Source organism: Gopherus flavomarginatus, chromosome 4, assembly GCF_025201925.1.
Source record: "Gopherus flavomarginatus isolate rGopFla2 chromosome 4, rGopFla2.mat.asm, whole genome shotgun sequence".
NCBI classification, from domain to species: Eukaryota; Metazoa; Chordata; order Testudines; family Testudinidae; genus Gopherus; species Gopherus flavomarginatus.
The window spans coordinates 177,220,992-177,243,565 of NC_066620.1; the positions used below are offsets into that span (position 1 = coordinate 177,220,992).

The 22,574-nt window shown below is 40.4% G+C and overlaps 1 protein-coding gene across 2 annotated transcripts in view; it reads right to left on the reverse strand.

Moving 5' to 3' along the window:
- ARHGEF10 (Rho guanine nucleotide exchange factor 10) overlaps positions 1-22,574 on the reverse strand; it is a 188,457-nt gene that overhangs the window by 41,746 nt on the left and 124,137 nt on the right. For both annotated transcript variants that reach the window (XM_050950620.1, XM_050950619.1), the window contains 5 exons: positions 10,527-10,642; positions 8,619-8,746; positions 8,337-8,437; positions 4,580-4,701; positions 2,331-2,417 (listed from right to left, as the gene is read on the reverse strand). In XM_050950620.1, coding sequence (XP_050806577.1) covers positions 2,331-2,417; positions 4,580-4,701; positions 8,337-8,437; positions 8,619-8,746; positions 10,527-10,642 — 554 coding nt within the window. The remainder of the gene's footprint in view (positions 1-2,330; positions 2,418-4,579; positions 4,702-8,336; positions 8,438-8,618; positions 8,747-10,526; positions 10,643-22,574) is intronic.

The following is a 22,574-nucleotide window of genomic DNA, read 5'->3' on the forward strand; positions in this document are numbered from 1 at the left end:
CTATCCCTGTCGGTTCAGGAGGTATTGGACCCTAAATATCTCACTGTACAAAGACCAAATATTGCCAGCTCTGCACTTCATACCAGTGTGCATTAGGGAGGTGGGAAGGCTAGGAGAACTTCCACTTTAGGGAAAAGAAAGAAATGTGTACATAGGAATACTTTAAATATTTGTAAGAGAAGAAGAGAACATTCCGGTGTGGTATAAAGATTTTATTGGCATAAGTTTGAGATGACTGTATTCATAATTAGCAAAGCCAGGAGTGAGTTACACAGGACATCTCAAATCAGACCTTTGAAAACAGTATTTCCACTTTTTGCTTCTACTACTGGAAGTTGCCAAAACATCAGCCTCTAAAAAAGTGACAACATGATGAGATAACTGGCTCTGTGGATGAGGGGAAAGCAGTGGACGTGTTATTTTTTGACTTTAGCAAAGCTTTTGATACGGTTTCTCACGGTATTCTTGCCAGCAAGTTAAAGAAGTGTGGGCTGGATGAATGGACTATCAGGTGGATAGAAAGCTGGCTAGACTGTCGGGCTCAATGAGTAGTGATCAATGGCTCCACGTCTAGCTGGCAGCTAGTATCAAGCGGAGTGCCCCAAGGGTCGGTTCTGGGGCCAGTTTTGTTCAATATCTTCATTAATGATCTGGAGGATGGCATGGATTGCACCCTCAGAAAGTATGCAGATGACACTAAACTGAGAGGAGTGGTAGATATGCTTGAGGGTAGGGATAGGATACAGAGGGACCTAGACAAATTAGAGGATTGGGCCAAAAGAAATCTGATGAGGTTCAACAAGGACAAGTGCAGAGTCCTGCACTTAGGACGGAAGAATCCCATGCACTGCTACAGACTAGGGACCGAATGGCTAGACAGCAGTTCTGCAGAAAAGGACCTATGGGTTACAATGGACGAGATGCTGGGGGATAGCTCAGTGGTTTGAGCATTGGCCTGCTAAACCCAGGCTTATGAGTTCAATCCAGGAGGGGGCCATTTAGGGATCTGGGGCAAAATCAGTACTTGGTCCTGCTAGTGAAGGCAGGGGGCTGGACTTGATGACCTTTCAAGGTCCCTTTCAGTTCTAGGAGATAGGATATCTCCATAAATTTAAATATGAGTCAACAGTGTGCCCTTGTTGCCAAGAAGGCTAACGGCATTTTGGGCTGTATAAATAGGGGCATTGCTAGCAGATCGAGGGACGTGATTATTCCCCTCTATTCAACATTCGTGAGGCCTCATCTGGAGTACTGTGTCCAGTTTTGGGCCCCACACTATAAGAAGCATGTGGAAAAATTGGAAAGAGTCCAGTGGAGGCAACAAAAATGATTAGGGGGCTGGAGCACATGACTTATGAGGAGAGGCTGAGGAAACTGGGATTGTTTAGTCTGCAGAAGAGAAGAATGAGGGGGGATTTGATAGCTGCTTTCAACTACCTGAAAAGGGGTTCCAAAGAGGACGGATCTCGACTGTTCTCAGTGGTACCAGATGACAGGACAAGGAGTAATGGTCTCAAGTTGCAGTGGGGGGAGTTTAGGCAGGATATTAGGAAAAACTTTTTCACTAGCAGCGTGGGAGAAGCACTGGAATAGGTTACCTAGGGAGGTGGTGGAATTTCCTTCCTTAGAGGTTTTTAAGGTAAGGCTTGACAAAGCCCTGGCTGGGATGATTTAGTTGGGGCTAGTCCTGCTTTGAGCAGGGAGTTGGACTAGATGATCTCCTGAGGTCCCTTCCAATCCTGATATTCTATGATTATGTATGGAAAAGCTGTTAAAATTGGTAGAGGTTTTAAAAAATCCAGTAGTTATAATTTTTGGCTTGTAGGTATGTCTTTACAATTGACTTCATAATATTATGCCAGCATAGTTTTATATCTAGAGGATATAAAAAATAGTCCCAATGGAATTTTTAAAAACTCTTTAAAACATTTCTAAATTATTGAATGAATGATGGTATGTTATGGTCTCATACGTGGTTTTATTGCAACTCATTTGAGATCAGCTGCATGGCTCACTTGTGGCTATGCTTAGTTCTAGGGAATTTCTAACAAACCACGCCACCAAAATAATTTGTACATGTGGATTCTCTCTCTCTCTCTCTCTCTCTCTCTCTCTCTCTCTCTCTCTCTCTCTCTCACACACACACACACACACACACACACACAGAGTTATGAGGATAAAACTACTGGATTTCATTTGTAGTATTTAGCTATTCAGAATGTGCATGCATATCAAATCCATGTAATGTGGCTTCTTACAGAAAAATAAGAAAGAAAGATTGAAGAAGAAAAAAAAACATCCCTTACTTGATGTTTGAAGACTTAACTTACCCACAGAAAACCATGCTCCATGGAACAGGAATCTGACTCAGTTTCGCTACAGAGGTAAGGGTCAGGATTATAAGTAGCACATTCAATCTTGAAAGAAAGAATGAAAAAATACTAATATTTACAATGAAGCAGATACATCTGTCCTTTCTGAAGGCCCCATGTCAACTAAGCATTTTAAACACACATTTAAATTCATCCTAATTCAGCAAAGCACTTAAGTAGCACACTAAATGCTTTGCAGAATTGGGACCCTAAGAGGAGTAATTGATTTACATTCTCAGCTCACCACCACTGGAATTGCTCTTTAAAGTTTAGATATACATTTGAAAATGCATTTAATTAATCCAAACTAACATTTACACACATCACATCACATCATATTCAATTAAGTAAAAATGTATTTTCTGAAGGCATTAAATAAGAAATTATGCTTTTAGGTAAATAGTCTCCATCTGAAATGTTCACTAATTGATCTTCTCTCTAATAAAGAAAAAGTTGTGGAGTCTGCTATTGCTGTTGCAATGTGAGAGGAAAACACAAGCTAAAATTGGAGAATTTAAAAACTAAGAAATAAGGTTATTTTAAAACTCATTCATATACAGCACTATTTACTCACTAAGGAAACGTGAGTGCATAAATTAAGCCTCCTTAAAATCCTACCTTAGGTACATATGTAAACAAGTTGATTTTAAAAACTGCAAAGCACCCAGCAACCACCTCTGAAGTCAACAGTTGTTGCTGAGTGCTCGGCACTTTTGAAAATAAGGTCACCTATTCTAGGCGTCTACCTCAGGATTTATGGATAGTTTTCTCAAAGGCAAGCTTTATTATCTGCCTTCTCCATCAAACCAACATCTGTCTACATGGTAGCCCATTAAAAAAGAGTAGAAAGTGGCCACTGAGAGATCAAAGAAAACAAGAGCTCTCCAAAACCAGTTTAGCACATTGCTCGCTGATACTTGCTGAAATAGCAAACCCCAGTAAAGTGTATTCTAGTTGCTGTGATGGCCACATCCATTGTTGGTGAAAGAGATGGAATTCGAGGTTTGGACATCTCTTGGGCTGCTTTTTGTGTCTTTATTCATGACTTGGTCAAACCTGACAAAGTTTTCCATAATTAAAATAGTGGCCCTCTAGCCCCTAATTTGGCAGGATTGTAAGATCAGGGTCTTTGATAGGAAATCTGTTTTAAAGGAACAGAATCCATGTATGATAAAACAGTATGCATAGCACAGCGAAGGATGATAGGCAAGGCCACCAGGCTCTCAGCACAGTCTGATATGGGGCTCCTGTGGCCTGCCATATGCTGGGGCCCTACTTCCACACAGCAACAGCAGAGAGCCCGTCCCACTGCAGAGACACAAGATAATAGCAAAGTGGCTCCACCAAGAAGTGGCCAGGCCTCCCCATGCTATTCTCAAGAGTGACAGCAGGTCCCCCCGCACCCTTGGGAACAATAGGGATGGTGGTAGAACAGCTCCCTCCTCCTGTCAATGGTGGCATGGGTAGTGCCCCCTAGAGTAGTGAGTCTTAGATTTAACTCCCCCTTTGAGATGCATAGAGAAATTAACACGTCTCAGACCTATTGTTTCAGGCTCTCTGCAGACTCAGACAGACGTCACTGCAAGCATTACATAAAGTTACACTTCCAAGCTTTTCTTTGCAACTATGAGGGCTAGAGACTTTCCTATTTATTTTAAGTAAGTTGAGAGTCTATTGTAATCACATGATCCCAGCAGCTAGGTCTCAATTTACATTTTAAAATTAAATTTGATTACCATTCAGTAGGCTCTCAGTCAAAAACTATTCAATATAGCTAGAGTACACTGTTTTATGGGATCCAAACATACATGGTTTTATGGGAAACTGGAGGTTTTACCATGGATTTTGGTTACTATAAATTGTGGTTCTGCTCTGAAAAGGGACACTGTAAATATGACATCATGGGGTGGTTCATGTTTAATATCTCAATTAATTATAAATCAAATGTGATCAGTTTATTTTTGTCACTAAAGTCAACAGCAGATATGAGTTTGAACAGATTTCAGGAAAGATCCATTAAGCACAGGTACCATTTTTAGATCACTTTTTAAAGTAAAACTGCATTTTCACATAAGAACCCTGGGATACATTAGCAGAAGCTTGCAGAAGCAAACCTGAATCAAACCAAACAAATGTATTCCTAAGATGTGATTGTATGTTATACAAATGAGCTCACACAAATTACTTAAGATACCAACACTATTCACCTTAAATTCCTGTTGTTTGGCCACCATTACTGGCATGTGTCTAACAAGGAGAGGATGCTTCTCTCTTTTGATGTGATTCCCATCATCTTCTACACAAAACCACCCCAGGAGGTTCTCCTCTGCTGTAATGGTAAAAAGTAAAAATACCCCACAGTGCTTTCACTTAACAGTTGCTAACATCTCACTAAAAATATAGATAAAACAAACTGTTCTACCAATCTTTTAATCCCAAACAGCCTCAGTTTATGAAAGAATAACATTTGTTATTACATCTGTATTTGGGGGGGGCGGTATGTGACAGATGTAAAACAACACACTAATATTTAAATCTGGAATGAACTATCTACCACTCTTTAATTTCATTAAATTCAAAGTCAAAATGATCTGGACAAATTGGAGAAATGGTCTGAAGTAAATAGGGGTGAAATTGAATAAGGACAAATGAAAAGTACTCTATTTAGGAAGGAATAATCAGTTGCATACATACAAAATTTGAAATGACTGTCTAGGCAGGAGTACTGCGGAAAGGGATCATCTGGGGGTCACAGTGGACCATAAGCTAAATGAGTCAACGTGCAAAAAAAAAGCAGACATCTTTCTGGGATGTATTAGCAGGAGTGTTGTAAGCAAGACATGAGAAGTAATTCTTCCACTCTACTTCATGCTGATTAGGCCTCAACTAGATTACTGTGTCCAGCTCTGGATGCCACATTTCAGGAAAGATGTGAACAAACTGGAGAAAGTCCAGAGAAGAGCAACAAAACTGATTAAAGGTCTAGAAAACATGACTTATGAGGGCAGATTGAAAAAATTGAGTTTGTTTAGTTTGGAGAAGAGAAGACTGAGAGGGGACATGATAACAGTTTTCAAGTACAAAAAAGGTTGTTACAAAGAGGAGGGGGGAAAACTGTTCTTCTTAATCTCTGAGGAAAGGACGAGAAGCAAGGGACTTACACTGAAGCAAACGAGGTTTAGGTTAGACATTAGGAAAAACTTCCTGTCAGGGTGGTTAAGCACTGGAATAAATTGCCTAGGGAGATTGTGGAATCTCCATCATTGCCAATTTTTAAGGGCAGATTAGATAAACACCTGTCAGGAATGGTCTAGATCAGTGGCCTCCAACCTTTTTACACCCAATATCACTTTTTTGAATCTAAGGGCAACCCAAGATCTACCCTACCCCTTCCCCAAAGCCCCACCCACTCGCTCCACTCCCCCCTCTCTCCATTGCTCGCTCTCCCCAACCCTCACTCACTTCTACCGGGCTGGGGCAGGGGGTTGGGGTTTGGGATGGGGTGCAGGCTTTGGGCTGGTGCCGAGGGGTGTGCAGTGTGGGAGGGGGCTCTGGGCTAAACCTGGGGCAGAGGGTGAGGGGTACAGGAGTGGGTGAGGGGTGCAAGCTTGAGGAAGGAGTTGGGATGCAGGAGGGCGCTCTGGACTAGGGCAGGGGGTTGAGGTGCAGGAGGAGGTGCAGGGTGTGGGCTCTGGGAGGGAGTTTGGGTGCAGGAGGAGGCTCTGGGCTGGGGCAGAGTGTTGGAGTGTAGGAGAGGGTATATGGTGCTGGCGCTGGGAGGGGGATCAGGGCTGGGGCAGGGGGTTGTGTACAGGGTGTTGGCTCTGGGAGGGGGCTCATGGTGGGCCTTGGGGTGAAGGAGGGGATTTGTGGTGCAGGAGGGAGTATGGGGTGCTGGTTCTGAGAAGGGGGTCAGGGATGGGGGTTGAGGTGTGGCCTTCTACTGGCCAGAACTTACCTCCAGTGGCTCCCAGTCAGTGGCAGGCGCAAGGCTAAGGAAGGTTCCCTGCCGACCTGGGCCCCACGCTGCTCCAGGAAGGGGCCAATGTGCCCCTGCAGCCCATGGTGGGGGACACGTGGCTCTGCGCATTGCCCCTCTCTGCAAGAACCACCCCTGCAACTCACCCAGCCAGTGGAGCTGCAAAGGTGGTGCTTGCAGGCAGGAGCAGCACACAGAGGAAGACCCTCGCCCCTCCGCCCCCGGGGCTGCGCTGGCTGCTTCTGGGAGCGGCGTGGGGCTGGGGTAGGCAGGGAGTCTGCTTCGGTGTCAGCCCTGCTGCGCCACTGGAGATTGCAATCGACTGGGAGATTTTTTAGTATTGACCAGTCGATCGCAAATCGACAGTTTGGTTACCACTGGTCTAGACAATACTTAGTCCTGCCAGGAATGCAGGGGACTGGACTAGATGACCTCTCAAGGTCCCTTCCAGTCCTATGATTCTATGATTATTTTAGGCTTACGCTTGGAAGGATTAGATTTTTATCGGTAAGTGTCAGTAAACATCAATTTTAACATATACATGCAAATTGATCACAAATATTTCATTGTAAATAATCAAGATTACAGATTGGCAAAGTAAGAAAAATGTTGCTTGAGAATGTATTCAAGTTCAATTTAAGTCTTTTAACTTTGTATATTTTGCATGTGATGTTGACAATTTTTTTAATGGTTATAAAGCTTTAACTTTCTGAATCTCAATGTCTACTGTCATTAAACTATTATTTGACACTCCCAATTGTCTGGCCCCATAATTTCCCACAATTCTGAACATTTAAATCAATAATAATAGAAGAAAATGCTTAAAACCTATAAATTTACACAACTGTGAAAATTTAAAAATTGATAAAGAAGTGCATAAAAATAAACACTGATATTCTCCATCAAATTATAAAAAAATAAAAATCTAAGACTGTCAAATCTACCTGTGCTTGAGATAGCTCTGGTGAGTTATAATCAGTGATCCAACATTTTCAAATAATTAGTCATTTTAGATTTCTCAAAGTAGGCACTCAGAAATTGAGCTAACTCAAAAAGAGCTTATGTTCAGGAACTGCTGAGCACCTGCTCTCTGCTAATCAGGCTGTCCAAAGGCAACTCAAGTCAGGCATCCAAAATCACTAGTCACTTTTGAAAATGTAGGCCAATGCATGGAAAACTGTTACAACAATGCAGTAGAGTGCATGCTAGCATTCCTTTTAAATTGTTTATAAAAGGACACTTGGGAATCTAATTATTTCAGCAATGGCAAAAAACATTTGCCTTCATTGAGGATTAGATACGCCACAAGTTTGATGTCTAAAAACAAATCTATTTTAAGTTGTTCACATGCACAACTGTCTGTTATTTTAAAAGGACATATATATATTTAATCCTGCCTTAGCATGGGGGGATGGATTACATGACATCTTGAGGTCCCTTCCAGCCCTACATTTCTATGAGTCTATTTACAAGGTTTTCTTCATGCTTAAAAAACTAAAAAAAAAGTTCCAATTTTGTTGTAACTTCCCAAATACAATTTACTCTTGGGATAAAACTAATAATGAGAAATTCCACCCCACAAGGAATATTTTGAAAATGTGTTGAGAACTGGTCTGAAAACAGTTTTAGATTGGAATGACTCTTCCAATCTCTCTGCACATGGTTGTGTTGTCATTCAATCTGACAGACTAGTTAGCATCTCAAGTTGGTAAAAACTATCTCAAACTTTGTTAGCATGCTGTGCTAATTACAGTTATAAGTTATGAACTTCCTCTCTCTTTTTAAAGCATCTTTAACCTTTAGTGATATACACTTATTACTATATACTGTAACTTGATTTCCAACTTCTACGGAAAGTCTTTCCATAAATAAAATTAATCTTCAAACACACATTATATTGTAACCTAAAAACTATCTACAGAAAGAGTTAACATTCTCTCAACTTGATACAGTGTTTCAGTTAGCTTAAGGCAACTAAGTCTTACCAAGGGCAAGCTTAGCCATTTGTAAATTGGTGATCCAAGACTGTTTGATAGCAGGAGTAAATGTATTGAACACTGCAGTAAAGAAAGTTGGTCGCCCAGACCTGTGAGACATTAAAGAAATAATCATCACTTTTCTATAAACTCTCTAAAAATGAAATGAAACATCTTGTTCTAACAAGTACAGCACATAGGGCTAGGAATGCTGAGGAACACAATGAGCTCTTATTCCTTTCGCATGCATACACACACTTAGAAAGTTTTAGATTTACAATTTCTACTGACTTGTCCTGCTTCCCTGGAAGCTGCAGCTGAATTCTGCAGCGATCAGCAGCTCTGATTTCATCTTCTTTTTTCAATATAAGTTTTTGTAAACCTGATGTCCAGTCATGGGCCACTGACTGGTTTAAGTTCTGCAAGATTAAAAGAAAAGGTGTCCATGTACAATATTAACACATTCTCCTTTAAGCTAACTCTGCCAGTAGGCATGGGTGAAATATTCACAATGAACAATTTATTAATGGATGCATTAATCTTTTTTCTCTGCACACATTGCACATGAATAATTTACACAGATTTGTTAATGCCATTCAAAATTATTTGACAAATGTTTATGTCAACTTGTTTCATCTGATGATGGACTTTCAAACAGTTTATTCATCCAGCTATACTTGTAATATAGCAGAATGTATTCAGAAACATCTGATGGAATAAAAAGTATAAAATTTGCTTCAGCCATATTCAGGTCCCTTTAATTACCTTTCACTGAACATTTATACGAGCCAATTTTTGTTTTGTAAACTTTTTGTAGAAAAAAGAGTTCAAATCCTTGGGAAAATACCACATTTGCTCAAATATTCAAACCAGAGGTACTTGTTTAACCATCTTGAAAGCTCTCTGTGGGGTTGGGAGTTATCTAGTCAGATAGAGACAATCCCATGTAATTTAGGTGATCCGTCACCTTGCAGGAATATATGATACACTCAAAGCAATAATGATGGTGAGCAGTTCATACGCTGAAGTAGGTTAATTCCAAATAGCTAAGAAATGTATATAAATCAAAACTTCTATCACAAAGAGAGAGGCCTTATTCTTCAAATAAATATGAACAGTTCACTCATTACCACCTGCAAGTACTGCTTAAGTATTCAATATTCAAAATTGGTGCTTCTATGACTGGCTATGTAAGTGGCATGGTATTGTATGCTCCTGGCTAGTTTCCAGTCTGAATATTCACAATAATACACCTGAAATTCACTTTCTGTAAATATTTTCCAATATTCACTTAAAAATAATTGTTTCAGTGAAAATTCTTAACAGTACATTTGCAGTGTTGCCAACACCTGCAATGTTATCACAACTCTTGTGATATTTTAGGTTTTACTCAATGCTCCAATCCTGGAGACAAGAGATTATGTAAGAATCTCAGCTTTCATTTACCAAAAAATTAAGTTTCCAGCCCCCATGGTTGCAAAGAAAAGCTTGATAATGTGCCCAAATACATCCTAAAGGCTCAAAATCCAGAAGGTGAATTAAAAAACCCTATTTGTAAAATTTATAGATTTTTAAGCCAATTGCATGATTTTGGGGGCCTGACTCATGATTTTTGAACATTCGGGGTTAGTAATAGTACAACTGTTTGCTGGAATATATGCTGAAAAGAACACAAATGTGGTGTGAACACAGCTTAAGCCAATTAGTGTAAAAATAAAAAAAATATTCGTGAGTATTTATTTTTATAGTATTCACCAATTTTAACTACTGTACCATCACAAAAAGATGGGGACTAGGTATTTGGGGTGGGTGTTAGGATCCTTAGCCAGATATGATAAAGCAGCAGTATAAAACAATCTTCCAACCACTACATGGCCCAATTCTAAGAAAGCATTTTTCTTAGGAATTGAAATGTAATTCTGTACCCATATTAGCTTAGCAGTGACTGGGCAAATGCAGACACTTTTTTACCCACCCACACATTAAAAATAACAGAGAAAAACAAGATTAGAAAGCGAGCTGTAATCTATTTATAACTCTAAACATTTAACAGTAAATCAATTACTGGAGTTAAAAATGATTATACACTCTCCAGGGAGAATTAAAGAACGCCGTACAGAGCTCTCAGGAAGGACTGATTGATTCTACAGCTTTAGGACTGGACGTGAATTTGAAAATAAGTCAGGCTTTGGTTGTTACCTGATAGTTTCCTTTAAGACTGCATATCAGTTGACTAATTTGACTGACTACGTTCAAATCATGTAAAAGATTCTGCAAATCATGGTACAGTTGTCCTGGTCCCATATAAAGTTTGTCTGAAATACATACAAATATGTGTTATAATCAACAAAATATCCAATTCTGCAGCCAAAGAAAAGCATCACTGAAAGGTGAAGGTGAGAAATATTAACCTACAAGGTGCTGGTGTTTAATTCTGTATACAGGCCAGGCTAATCAGGGCTAGCCTTGCTCCTTCTCATACACAAAAAATAGACAAGTGTCCGGATATACAGAGACACCGAGGATGGGATTCACAAGGGGGACTCAGGCACTCCAACGCACAGCACACAATGTCCAATCCACAGATGTGGTAAAATTGCCAAGGGGTTAAAAAACACCAAAATAAAACAAGCCCGAATAAATAAGTAGACAGCGACCACAGCATCTCCAGTTACATCTTCTTAGCATACGCACAACATGCCACAGGTGGCACATCATCATGATTCATCACTGAATTTGGTCTACTGAGTGGATCATTAGCTTCCCTGGCCCAGGCCAGGTACTGACAAGGAGTGAGACATGAACACTGATCCAAGCCCCTGGCTCCACTTACTTAACTTTGGAATCCATTATTGTGAGCAACCATGAGAATTCCCTGGATACTTTGATTAAGTATATAATCAGCTATATGAATGCAACTGCTCTGAACAACTAGACACACCATCCCTTTCCCCATAGATATTATGTGGGTTCAGGCCATAGCTGTAATTATTTTATTTAACATACATTATTATTTAACATATATTTATTATCTACTTATTTAACCATAGGTGTTGTCTGACGCCTTAGAAAATATAAAACACAAGCCCCAAGTAGATCACTATAGACTTTATTGTGCAATCAGTTTTTAAGATGAATTCCACCACTTGACTGATGGAAAACTCAGTGTTATAGTCCCAAAACATTTCAAATGATTTTTTTGCTTAATGATTTACTGGTAACATGGATTCATTTATTAGAGAAGAATATTTTTGTGTAATGCCTTTGAGCATCAAATAGGGAACTGTTGAGTTTACCTTGATTTATACAACTACAGAATGGATGAAACTTTCATCCGGTGTTCTTTTCCCTGTACTGCATGTTAATGATAAGTACAATGTAGTCTGTCTTAACCTCACAGTCAAGTCAGCATGTAAGAAAGAAAGTGTAAGTTTAATTTATTAAATAAAATTCAAACAATTAATTCCCAAATAGAAACTGAGAAGAGGAAGATTTATATCTGATGTTATCTTTTTACAATTTGCTTTGTACATGAGAAATAACTGAATTAATGCATTTCAACTTCCACTAACTCTCCTTCTAGAAAAAGCAGCATTTGAAATTCCTAAACAGTTCTTTCCCCATCCTCTTCTTTTGTCTTTCTATTCTCTTACATTTTGGCTAATCAATGTCCATAACAGTTGTCATTTTTTTTATTAAGGGCCAGAGTTTGCCGTTCTTATTCCTATATAGCTGTTGATTTCAGCAGGGCTACTCACAAAGTAAAGTACTATGCAATGTGAACAACAGACTGGCAAACTCTAACCCCAAACAGTGAGAATGTGCTGAACGCTGTACAAAGCACAAAATGAGACAACCTCTACCCCTACAATGCTTACAATGCAAAGACTAAGGGTGTAAACTGAATTTTAGCCTGCTCCCAGGTAGTCAGTAATTTAACCGAGGAATTTGTGATGGATCACATTTACTTTCCTGTCTTATTTTTGACTTTCTCCATTTCCCTAATGTTCATGTGTATTTGCAACCTACTCTGATCAGTAAGTAGGTATGGACATAAACCAAACACCCATGAAATTTGCTGAAGCTCAATTCTGCACCAGGATACAGTCTAAACTTCATAGACAGATCTACATAGTAGGTTAAACCAGATCAAATTTCTTCAGAATGCTGGGAGTTTCAAATCCAAATGCAAACCTAACCACTCAGGTTCACTTATCTCTAGTAGGAAACAGAATAGCAGCCTGCCATCTCCATGGTTTGTAAATTTATTATATAATGGGTCAAAACATGAGTCTGTGCTAAAAGGGACACCTTCCTGTAGATTAGGCCCACTGACCCATCATCATTGATGAGGCAGCTGCAGACAAAGATAAGCTATAAGTTAATAGATAATATATGGAAATATTTTGTAAGATAATTTGTCTTCATTTAAAACACCTAATATAGGTAAATATCTTAATAAAAAACTTTAAAATGTAATTAAAAAAAACACTACAACAGCTAGTTTATAAACTATATCAGATTTGTTTCCAATATATTCCTAATTACATTTAGTATAGTTAATACATGAGTTGACATCTAGTAACCATAATCCACTTGTGCTAGTACTTATAAAAGTATAGCTATTCAATTGCAAATATTTAAATTTAAATTTTAAATATAGGAGCTAAGTTTGTGCAGTTTCTCTTGTCGTGTGCAAAGCTATATCAGTTGTAAATCTGATGCCATTTTCTGCAACTTCATGAGGGATAACTGATGAGTTGCAAAAGACTATGCCTCTTCTCCTCATGATAATTTTATCCTATTCATATTCTTATATCACTCTAACCACTGTAGCTAACGGACACCTGCCAGAAGTGCAATTAAGGGATGTGACTAGCATATGCCAAATGTGGTTTTCATTCAGTCCTTTCTGTGTGGGTTGTTCATTTTATTATTTAATTTTTAAATGTCTACAGCACCATGTTTTATTTTATGACTGAAGGCAAGCTCAGAGAACAGCCCCGTATACATGGTATGGAAAGGGGTGAGGTTTGAAGCTTTTTTTTGATTCTGCAGGTGTTTTGTCCACAGCCTTAGACGGGGCCCCCAGTAAAGTTCTGTTTCCTACACAGATGAGCTTTACCCTTGCAGTGGACAGCTGCACTGTGCCTGAGGAGCACAGCTGTTGACCTGGGTCCTCTTCCTGGAGCTTCAGATCATGTTACAGATCTCCTAGCCCCAGACCACTGAATACCTTGAAGATAAGGACAGAGAGCTCGATTCTGACTCAATAATTGTCATCTCAGTCCATTTTCTCCATATCATGCATGTTTTATAGGCTTTCAATAATACTTCAAAACAAATAGATGTAATAAAAGTATCAAACCAAAAATCAGTTAACTTGGGGTTTGAGAGTGCATAAAGCAGAACAATTAAATGAAAGCCATTTTATGCTCATTCATTAAACATCAAGAGTTTTACAACAAAAAAGAAAAAACTAATAGGCAAATGGTAGGAGTGAGATGCAAATGCTTTAAGTAAGGAGAACAAATAATAGCTTCAGAATATTTGTTCATCTTCTGTTATTCCTAAGCACCTCGGGCCAAATTCAGAGGAAATGAAAATGATAGTGTAAGTCTTCATTAAGGCCAGATCCAAAGTCCATGGCACTCAATGGGAGTATTGGCTTTGGATGGGTCCTTAGTAAGCATATATTGTGGAAGGGAACATAAAGCCGTGTAAGCAGGTGTAAGTTGCATGTCGATGGGACTACAAAGGAGGTGCTTTTCCTGTTACAATCTCTGCCCTCTGCCTCAAAACGAAATTTTATTCCCAAATAGTGGGTTGTAATTCACATGAACACTTACGTTATCTCTGAATTTGATCCCCCACAGGGTTAACCACAACAAGGTAAGAAGTTCTGAAATAGGAATGGCTTTGCCTGTACTGTGTACTAAGAGGTGGCTAACAGCATGTTCATTAACTCTTGGTAGTTGATGTGCTCTCCAGCACTTTATTTTCCCACTGAAGGCAAGGCCTAAATGGGTTTGTCTATATTTCAAGCTGGAGATGTAAGTTCCAGCTTGGGGAGGCATACCTGCTCTAGCTTGGACCGAGCCAGCATGCCAAAAATAGAGCGTAGCCAGGGCGGCATGAACAGCAGGAAGGACTAGCCACCCTGAGTACATAACTATGGTCTCAGACAAGATCATACATGGGGCAGCTAGTCCCTCCCACCACTCACACTGCTGTGGCTACACTTCTGTTTCTAGGACAATAGCTCAATCAGAGCTAATGTGGGTACATTCCCTTGAGCTGGAATTTACACCACCAGCTCAAAGGGTAGATGTACCCAATGAACGCAGAAGAGGCAAGGATCTGTAAACAGCCTGGCTCTTCTGGACAAGGATGTGCATGGGGAGAAAGCTGCAGCAGACTATATCCAGTACTCCAAACTATGGGCTACAGCGGCAGGCTGGGCAAGTGCTCTGCACCCTGCCTACACATTAAGGGTGACATCTTGGCCCCACTGAAGTTAATGGCAGTTTTGCCATTGACTTCAACAGGGCCAGGATTTGACCCTAAGGGTATGTCTACACTTGGAGCTAGAGGTGTGATTCTCTGCTCGAGGAGACATGCTCATATTTGCTCTCATCTAATTACAGTGCTAAAATAGAGTGTAGCCCCAGCAGCAGGGGCTATGTGCATGATTATGTACTCATCAGAGACACTGGGTATATACTCAGGATGAGTAGCCCCTTCCTCCACTCACACTGCCACTGCTATACTCTATTTTTTAGCACACTAGCTTGATCAGAGCTAGCATGTGTATGTCTCCCAAATGGGGGATTACACCGTTTGCCCAAATTATGAACTTTTACATACTTTTTGCAGTTAAGATCACATGTACCTCAGGGGGCTCCCCAGAAGCGGCAACATCCATTGTCTCCTACGGGGAGGCATGGCCGGGGGCTCTATGCGCTGCCTCTGCCTGCAGGCACTACCCACACAGCACCCACTAGCCACAGTTCCTGGCCAGTGGGAGCTGCGGAGCCAGCAATCGGGGAGGAGGCAGTGTACAGAGCTGCGTGGCAACACCTCTGCATAGGAGCTGAGGGATGTTGGTGTTTCTGAGGAGGTATGGAGCTGGGTAGGCAGCCTGCGAGCCCCACCAAATGCCAACAACTCCAGGTCACCCACCCCCTCCCCCTACACACACCAGCACGGATCCCAGCCCCCACCACCACCCATGTCCCCCCAGACTTCCCCCCTTCCGAAAACTCCCGGCACCCCTGAGCCACTCCCTCCCCAAGATTTAGTCAGGAATATATAGTACAAGTCATGGACAGGTCACAGGCTGTGAATATTTGTTTACTGCCCGTGACCTATCCATGACTTTTACTAAAAATACTCGTGAGTAAAATCGAGCCTTAGTCACAATAACCTGTAATAACTAATGGTGATGGGAAAAGGTATCGAAGGCAGACAGAATAGCTGAATTAGTCTAAATAAAAAGGCCAAGTTGATAGAATTCCAGGATTGTGTTGCAAAAGTGTTTGTTGAAAACAGGAGATGTATGTGGAGCAAGAACTTAATGAGCCAAAATTGGTATGTCAGATATTAGGTCTCACAGGTGGAAAAGATAATGAGAGATTGAGCTATTCCACCCATCATTCCCTTAGTAAGCTGCCAGTGGACAGGAAAACACTCTTGAATATTTGTATGGACCTTCACCGACACTGGCACATGGGGAATGTTCAGACGTCAATGATAAAGACCTCTATGCCGAATTGGACAACCTCTGTCCCATCCTGCAACACAGGAAGCACTCTCCACTCCAAGTTCTCCAATTCATTCGTGATGCAGAGCTGAAGGACACTTTTCCTAATGTGTGGATAGCTTGGAGGATTCTGCTCAAGCTGCCAGTCAAGTCATGAGTGGTGAGTGCAGCTTTTTGAATCTCTGGCTCATTAAAACAGATCTTCCATCGGTAATGGCTGATGAGAGTCTGACATCACTTGAAAATGCCATTGGCCAGTCTTTGGATCTCTGAGATGCTGTGCTTCAGTTCATGAGGGCAAAGGCGAGAAAAGAGACCTTTTAAACTAAAGGACTAGGGTAAACATTCTAAAGCTGTCACCTACTGCAACACTATTTAACACTGGCCCACCCAATATAGGGGCCAGTTCAATTCTTTATGTTAGTATCTTTCAGTTATTCTTAAAATTAAAATGTTTCTATAAGCTTACAGGAAATAATTTTTTTATTTGCTTATATATGGCATGAATAAATACAGATCCTAGCATGTAAATTTATCATCTTTTATGACGGGAATAAGGAATATAAATCATGTATAAGAGTCGTGAAATGGGCTACTAATGCAGTAAAAAATAAGGTATTCAAAAGTTTAACAATGGAGGGGGAGAGGCACCAAAGATGCTCCTCACCTGGGACGCCATTTGGTCTAGGGCCGGTCCTGACACTGCAACCCTTTTCCAATCCCACAGCTGGCTTGGCTCAGTCAACTCTGCAGCTTCTGCCCCACAACATGCCTTGTCTCCCCACCACACTGAGACACCAGGCAGCACACGGTTTCCCTGTGATGGCCAGCACAGCAGCAGCGACATTAATGTGCACTGAGAGGCCAGCTGCTCCCTGGGGACCCCTCTGTCTGGCTCCCCTTTTTGATGCTCCCTGCAGCGACTGTGCAGTAAATTCTGTATGCTATATCCTGGGGCACTGCAAGACTTCTGGATAATACGGCTCTGAGAAAACCTCTCTCTGTCCCCCAATTCTTTCAGAACTAATCTTTATTTACATTAGTGAGCAATTATTTGCATAAATAGTCAATTGACTTCTAACATGAGTGAGATGGTTCACAATCTGGCCCTTCGTAATTTCTGGTAGATTTATGCTACTTTAAGGAAAGTTCAATATATGTATTATTTTTATTTGAAAAAATCAAGAGGAATCAAATTCCATCTACATATCATTTTATACATTTCTAAAAGCTACTTTCAGCATTCCCTGACTATTGTGAATGTTTATACAAATATTTGGGTATCACATCTCACATTAGTACCAAAGATTGTTAGTAGAAATACTCCTGGTTATCGCTTACATTGCAAAATAACTATTTTTGACAAGCTGCTCCTTGAGTATAATTACATTAAATTACTTTAGTTTCATGCAATCAGTACGTAAGCATACGGCATTGATATAAATTCCTTGGAAACAGATGTACTGACGTGAAGTAAAAACACAAGAAGGAAAAATAATGCTTAAGAAAAGCTCAACTTTACAATAAATACGAAATGGCTTTTTTTTGAGAGAAGTGAAAAGCACTCACTGTTTTTCAAAATCAGACCATAAAAATCCAACCTGAAACTGGATTTGATGATAAATATTCATCTGTTAAAAACAATAGACATAACTAAGATGGGATATTTTCCTGACTACAATTACAGCATTTTATTGCAATACAACACAAAGTCAATTGTAAGCTTGAAGGCGATGCTAGCTTTAAATGATACTGAGAAGGCGGTCAGGCCAAAAACTTGACATGCCAGCTGTGGTTTGGATTGTGAGGGCAAGTGTACATATTATTGCTTCCTCCCACTGAGCCATCTGCTTGCAGCATATTGAAACTTACAAAAATCCAACACAATGAGGGTGAGGAAGATTTAAATCGGATTTTGAACACAGATGATCAGCTGAGGTCTGGGAAGAAATTGTATTTTTAAAGGGTTCTGATGTATAGACAAAATTACGGCCTTTAGGAAAACTATACTAAATTTGAACTGGTACCTATGCCTGCACTCCAAAGGAATGTGAGTGAATCCACAGATGAATATTTGCCACAACATTTTAATCCAGATTTCAATCCACTAAATTCCAAAGGTGTTCTGGATCTAGGATTATGGTTCAACTCATGACAGACATTGGAGCTCTGCAAATTCAGACCTGGATTTAGACTTAGTTAAGGGATGCTCAGATCTCAACTTTGGGCTAAGAAAAAATCTCTCTCAGGAATGATGCAGCAATAATATGCTCCTTGAATACTACAACTGCAGATGTTTCATACTTTTCATTCTAAAAATTTTTTTTTTTAATGAAAAATGGCCTGTGAAAGTTTTCACAGATAAAGTGTTTTTTTGGTTTTGTTTTTTTCATGACTGGCAGATTTAAGCAGGAGGCAGAGGGGCCTAGAGATCCTTACCTCCATTTAAGGATGTCTGGGTAGGACTAGGATCTTGCTGGAGAGTCAGTATTATGCCCCGAGAGAGAGGCGTCTGTTCACTGCACTGAATGGGTGGGAATTAACAAAGGAAAAATTTGAAACTGTTATAGTAAAGCCCCAAGGCTTTGGACCTCAGACACCTCTTCATGATATCTGGGCACTATATCGTGCTTCTATAAGTGTTCCACTTTGGAGAGCAAGACACGAGGATAAATATAGCAGTTACATGTAATTCGGGAGACTTCATGTATTAAAGACAGGTACTCCTCCACAAGGAAGTAAAAGTCTAGTAGAATTATTTACTTGGAAGAGAATGGCTAAAAAGGACAAGACTTTTATATGATGATTTCAAATATGCCAGCTATTTCCACTACTGATAATTAGGATTAGGGAAAGGAATGAATATGTAATATGGGCATGGATATTGTTATACATTTGGAAACTGATGCTGGAACCCATTGTCAAGTATTGAGTGTTTTCCACTTATAAAGGGAATGAACTATACAACAACATGACAGACAATCACCTAAAAAGCCAACAACAAATTTCCGCCCTCCCCTCATTCCATAAAGAGCCACCCCCATTCACTTTCTACTATTAAAATACACCAAAAACAGCTGGGGAAAAGCATCATTTGCACTCAGCTGTGTCTCTCTAATTTCCTGGCTCTGAAAATTCATCATTAATGTTAAAGCAAGGGACAAAGCAAATGAGTTTTTATTTTTAGGCACTCCACTAAAAAGTTCCTGAACATTCTCTTACATAAGCAAAGTGCTTTACATCTGCACCTTCACAACAATAGTCATTGTATGTGTATCTTTCAGTTTAGTCACACACACTGTTATTTTTCCCATGGTTACCTCTATAACTTGTGTGTTTTAAAGACAACATTTTACCAGCTAAGTGGAATTTTATAACAACATGACACAACTAGCCCCCTTCAATCCAAAACCTAAAGTTGACTTATGAAGTAGAATTTAAATAAGCTTCTAAAATGTTAATAGAACAAGAGTACTTGTGGACCTTAGAGACTAACACATTTATTTCAGCATGAGCTTTCGTGAGCTACAGCTCACTTCTTTGGATGCACAGAATGGAACACACAGACAGGAGATATTTATACATACAGAGAACATGAAAAGGTGGAAGTAGCCATACCAACTGGAAAAGTATAATCAATTGAGATGAGCTATCGTCAGCAGGAGAAAAAAAACTTTTGAAGTGATAATTGAGATGACTAGACTCTTCCTGTTGGCACCTTTTCATGTTCTCTGTATGTATAAATATCTCCTGCCTGTGTGATCCATTCTATGCATCCGAAGAAGTGAGCTGTAGCCCACAAAAGCTTATGCTGAAATAAATGTGTTAGTCTCTAAGCCCTCGTCCAGACTAACCCGCGGCATCGGCGGGTTAAAATCGATTGCTCGGGGATCGATATATCGCGTCTAGTCTGGACGCGGTGTATCGATCCCCGAGCGCGCTTACATCGATTCCGGAACTCCATCAATCCGAACGGAGTTCCGGAATCGACACGGAGAGCCGCGGACATCGATGCCGCGCCGTCCAGACTGGTGAGTACCTCGATTTTAGAAATTCGACTTCAGCTACGTTATTCACGTAGCTGAAGTTGCGTATCTAAAATCGATTTTAATTCCTAGTCTGGACGTGGCCTAAGGTGCCACAAGTACTCCTGTTCTTTTTGCGGATACAGACTAACACGGCTGGTACTCTATAAAATGTTAATATAGGGGGGTTGATGAGGAGTTCTCAAAAACTGAGGGTTGAGACCCCTCAGGGGGTCACAAGTTTATTACATGGGGGGTTGCGAGCTGTCAGCCTCCACCCCAAACACTACTTTGCAGCCAACATTTATAATGGTGTTAAATATATAAAAGAGTGTTTTTAATTTGTAAGGGGGGGTTGCACTCAGAGGCTTGTTATGTGAAAGGGGTCACCAGTACAAAAGTTTTAGAACCACTGATATAGATCCAATCTGCATAAGGATCCTGAAATAGAAGAATACCTCTATAGAACAATCTCATACGGTGTCAGTTTTAAGTTCATGCCATAGAACTAGACTTTCTACCTTGTCATATAGAAGGCCCTTTGTGCTTTAACACATTGTGCCAAATTAATTATCTCAGTAAATTTAAACGGGGGATGAATTTGGGCCATTGTGATTCAAATTCTACTCACTTGAATTCCATAAAACTCAAAGCCATGCCATATAGGTGCATGTGGTTTAAAATCAACTTCTAGAATTGGACTCAAGCAAACAGGAAGTCAGTGCTGATTTTAGAAAATGTGTAATATCTCTCTCCGGCTGAGCAGTTTGGCAGCAATATTCTACACAAGCTGCAGCTTTGGAGTGGTCTTCAAGTACAACTCCAAGTAGATTACAGTGAAGTATCCAGTCTAGATAGGGCTGGCTTGGAAAGAAAAGGGATACAAGCATATTAAGAGAAGCAATGATACTAGGTGCTTTTGGCCACCAACAAAACCTGGGATTCCAGAAGCACACAGTGCTCCCAAATGGTGACTCTCTTGAGCAGAGATTGGGTGAAACCATTTAACAACTAGGGCAGGAGGAATACTCACCCTACAACTTGAGGAGCTGTCTCATGAAAATTTAGTTGCATTACCCACTCTAACTTCTACAAGAATATAAACTCCTATCGTACAGGACACCCTTTTCATCTAAGGTACTTACATGGCCCCAATCATCTCACAATCTTTAATGTATATATCCTCACAACACCTATGAGGCACAGAGCCTTGTCTATGGTACCACAAGAAGTTTGTAGCAAAGCTAGGAAACTGAACCAGAGTCACCCAAGTCCCAGGCTAATGCCCTGACCGCATTACCTTTACCTTCCTGTCAGTGCGACTCCTTCGTTTTCATGCAGTATAAATGTAAACATTGGAGAGCTGTCTCAGCATGCACCTGATGTGACAGATCTTAATGAGATAATGAATACAAAATTATCACCCAACCCAGCAATCACTTGCTCAGGCAAGTAACATTACTCATGTGAGCAGCCCCATTACAAGCAATAGGATTTCTTGCAGCTGCAAACGCTGTGCAAGGTATTAAGTGTTTGTCACTCTGCATCCCTAGTGTGTGAGATTATGTAACAGGAGCAAGGAAAAGTAGAGGTTTTTAAAAGGAAGTGAGAAGGAGCGCATGAATTGGGAATGAAGTTTAAGGAATACAAAACAGTCCACTTAATCTGGAATGCTAGAAACATTTCTCAGAGAGAGAAGCTTCATTCTGCCAAGGCGAAGGAAGGAAAGTAGTGCATTGGGGAGAGTAAAGGACTGGGAGATTCAACCTACACTGGAAAATTTAGGACCAAAAGTCACCAATATTGCAGTCCATAATGGTGGGCACCGGTTTGTATCACCGCACACTGAGTAGGGCCTGGAGCAGAACAGGTGGAATTGTGCAATGAGCAAAACAAAATCCAGAGGACACTGTTTCCTTAGGAGAAAGGAAAAGAGCTGCTGTTTCAGTAGTTCAGCTGCTCCCGTTCCTTCTTCAGGAAAGGAGGAGGAACTGAAAGCAGAATGGCCCAGGAGCGCCTTGCCTTCCCTTTTAACTGAAAGTGATTTAGACCACATCACTAATTTACAAATTTGTCATTAACCAGGGATATGAAACAATTTTTTTACATTCTGCGTCATTTTTGCTGGACACTTTATTGCAACGCCCTGCTTTCAGGAGCTCACAAGACAGGTGCTCAGATCTTTTCATTTTTATTTTTTTCCCTTCTAGACTCACTGTTCAAAATCAGCTATTTCTACTGCAGCTCTCAGAATAGTATTTCGAAAGGAACCTTCCTGTCACGTCCAATTAAAATGCTGCAAGGGTTTTATATTCTCCAAGACACTGACAGAAACACAAGTATCCAGTATATCCAGTCAAATGCACGCCCACATCTGTTTCCATGGTAACGCTTGGAGACATACATAAACCGACTGCAGAAAGCAGAAGGAAACGCAGTAGAGGGAATCATGTCTGCATT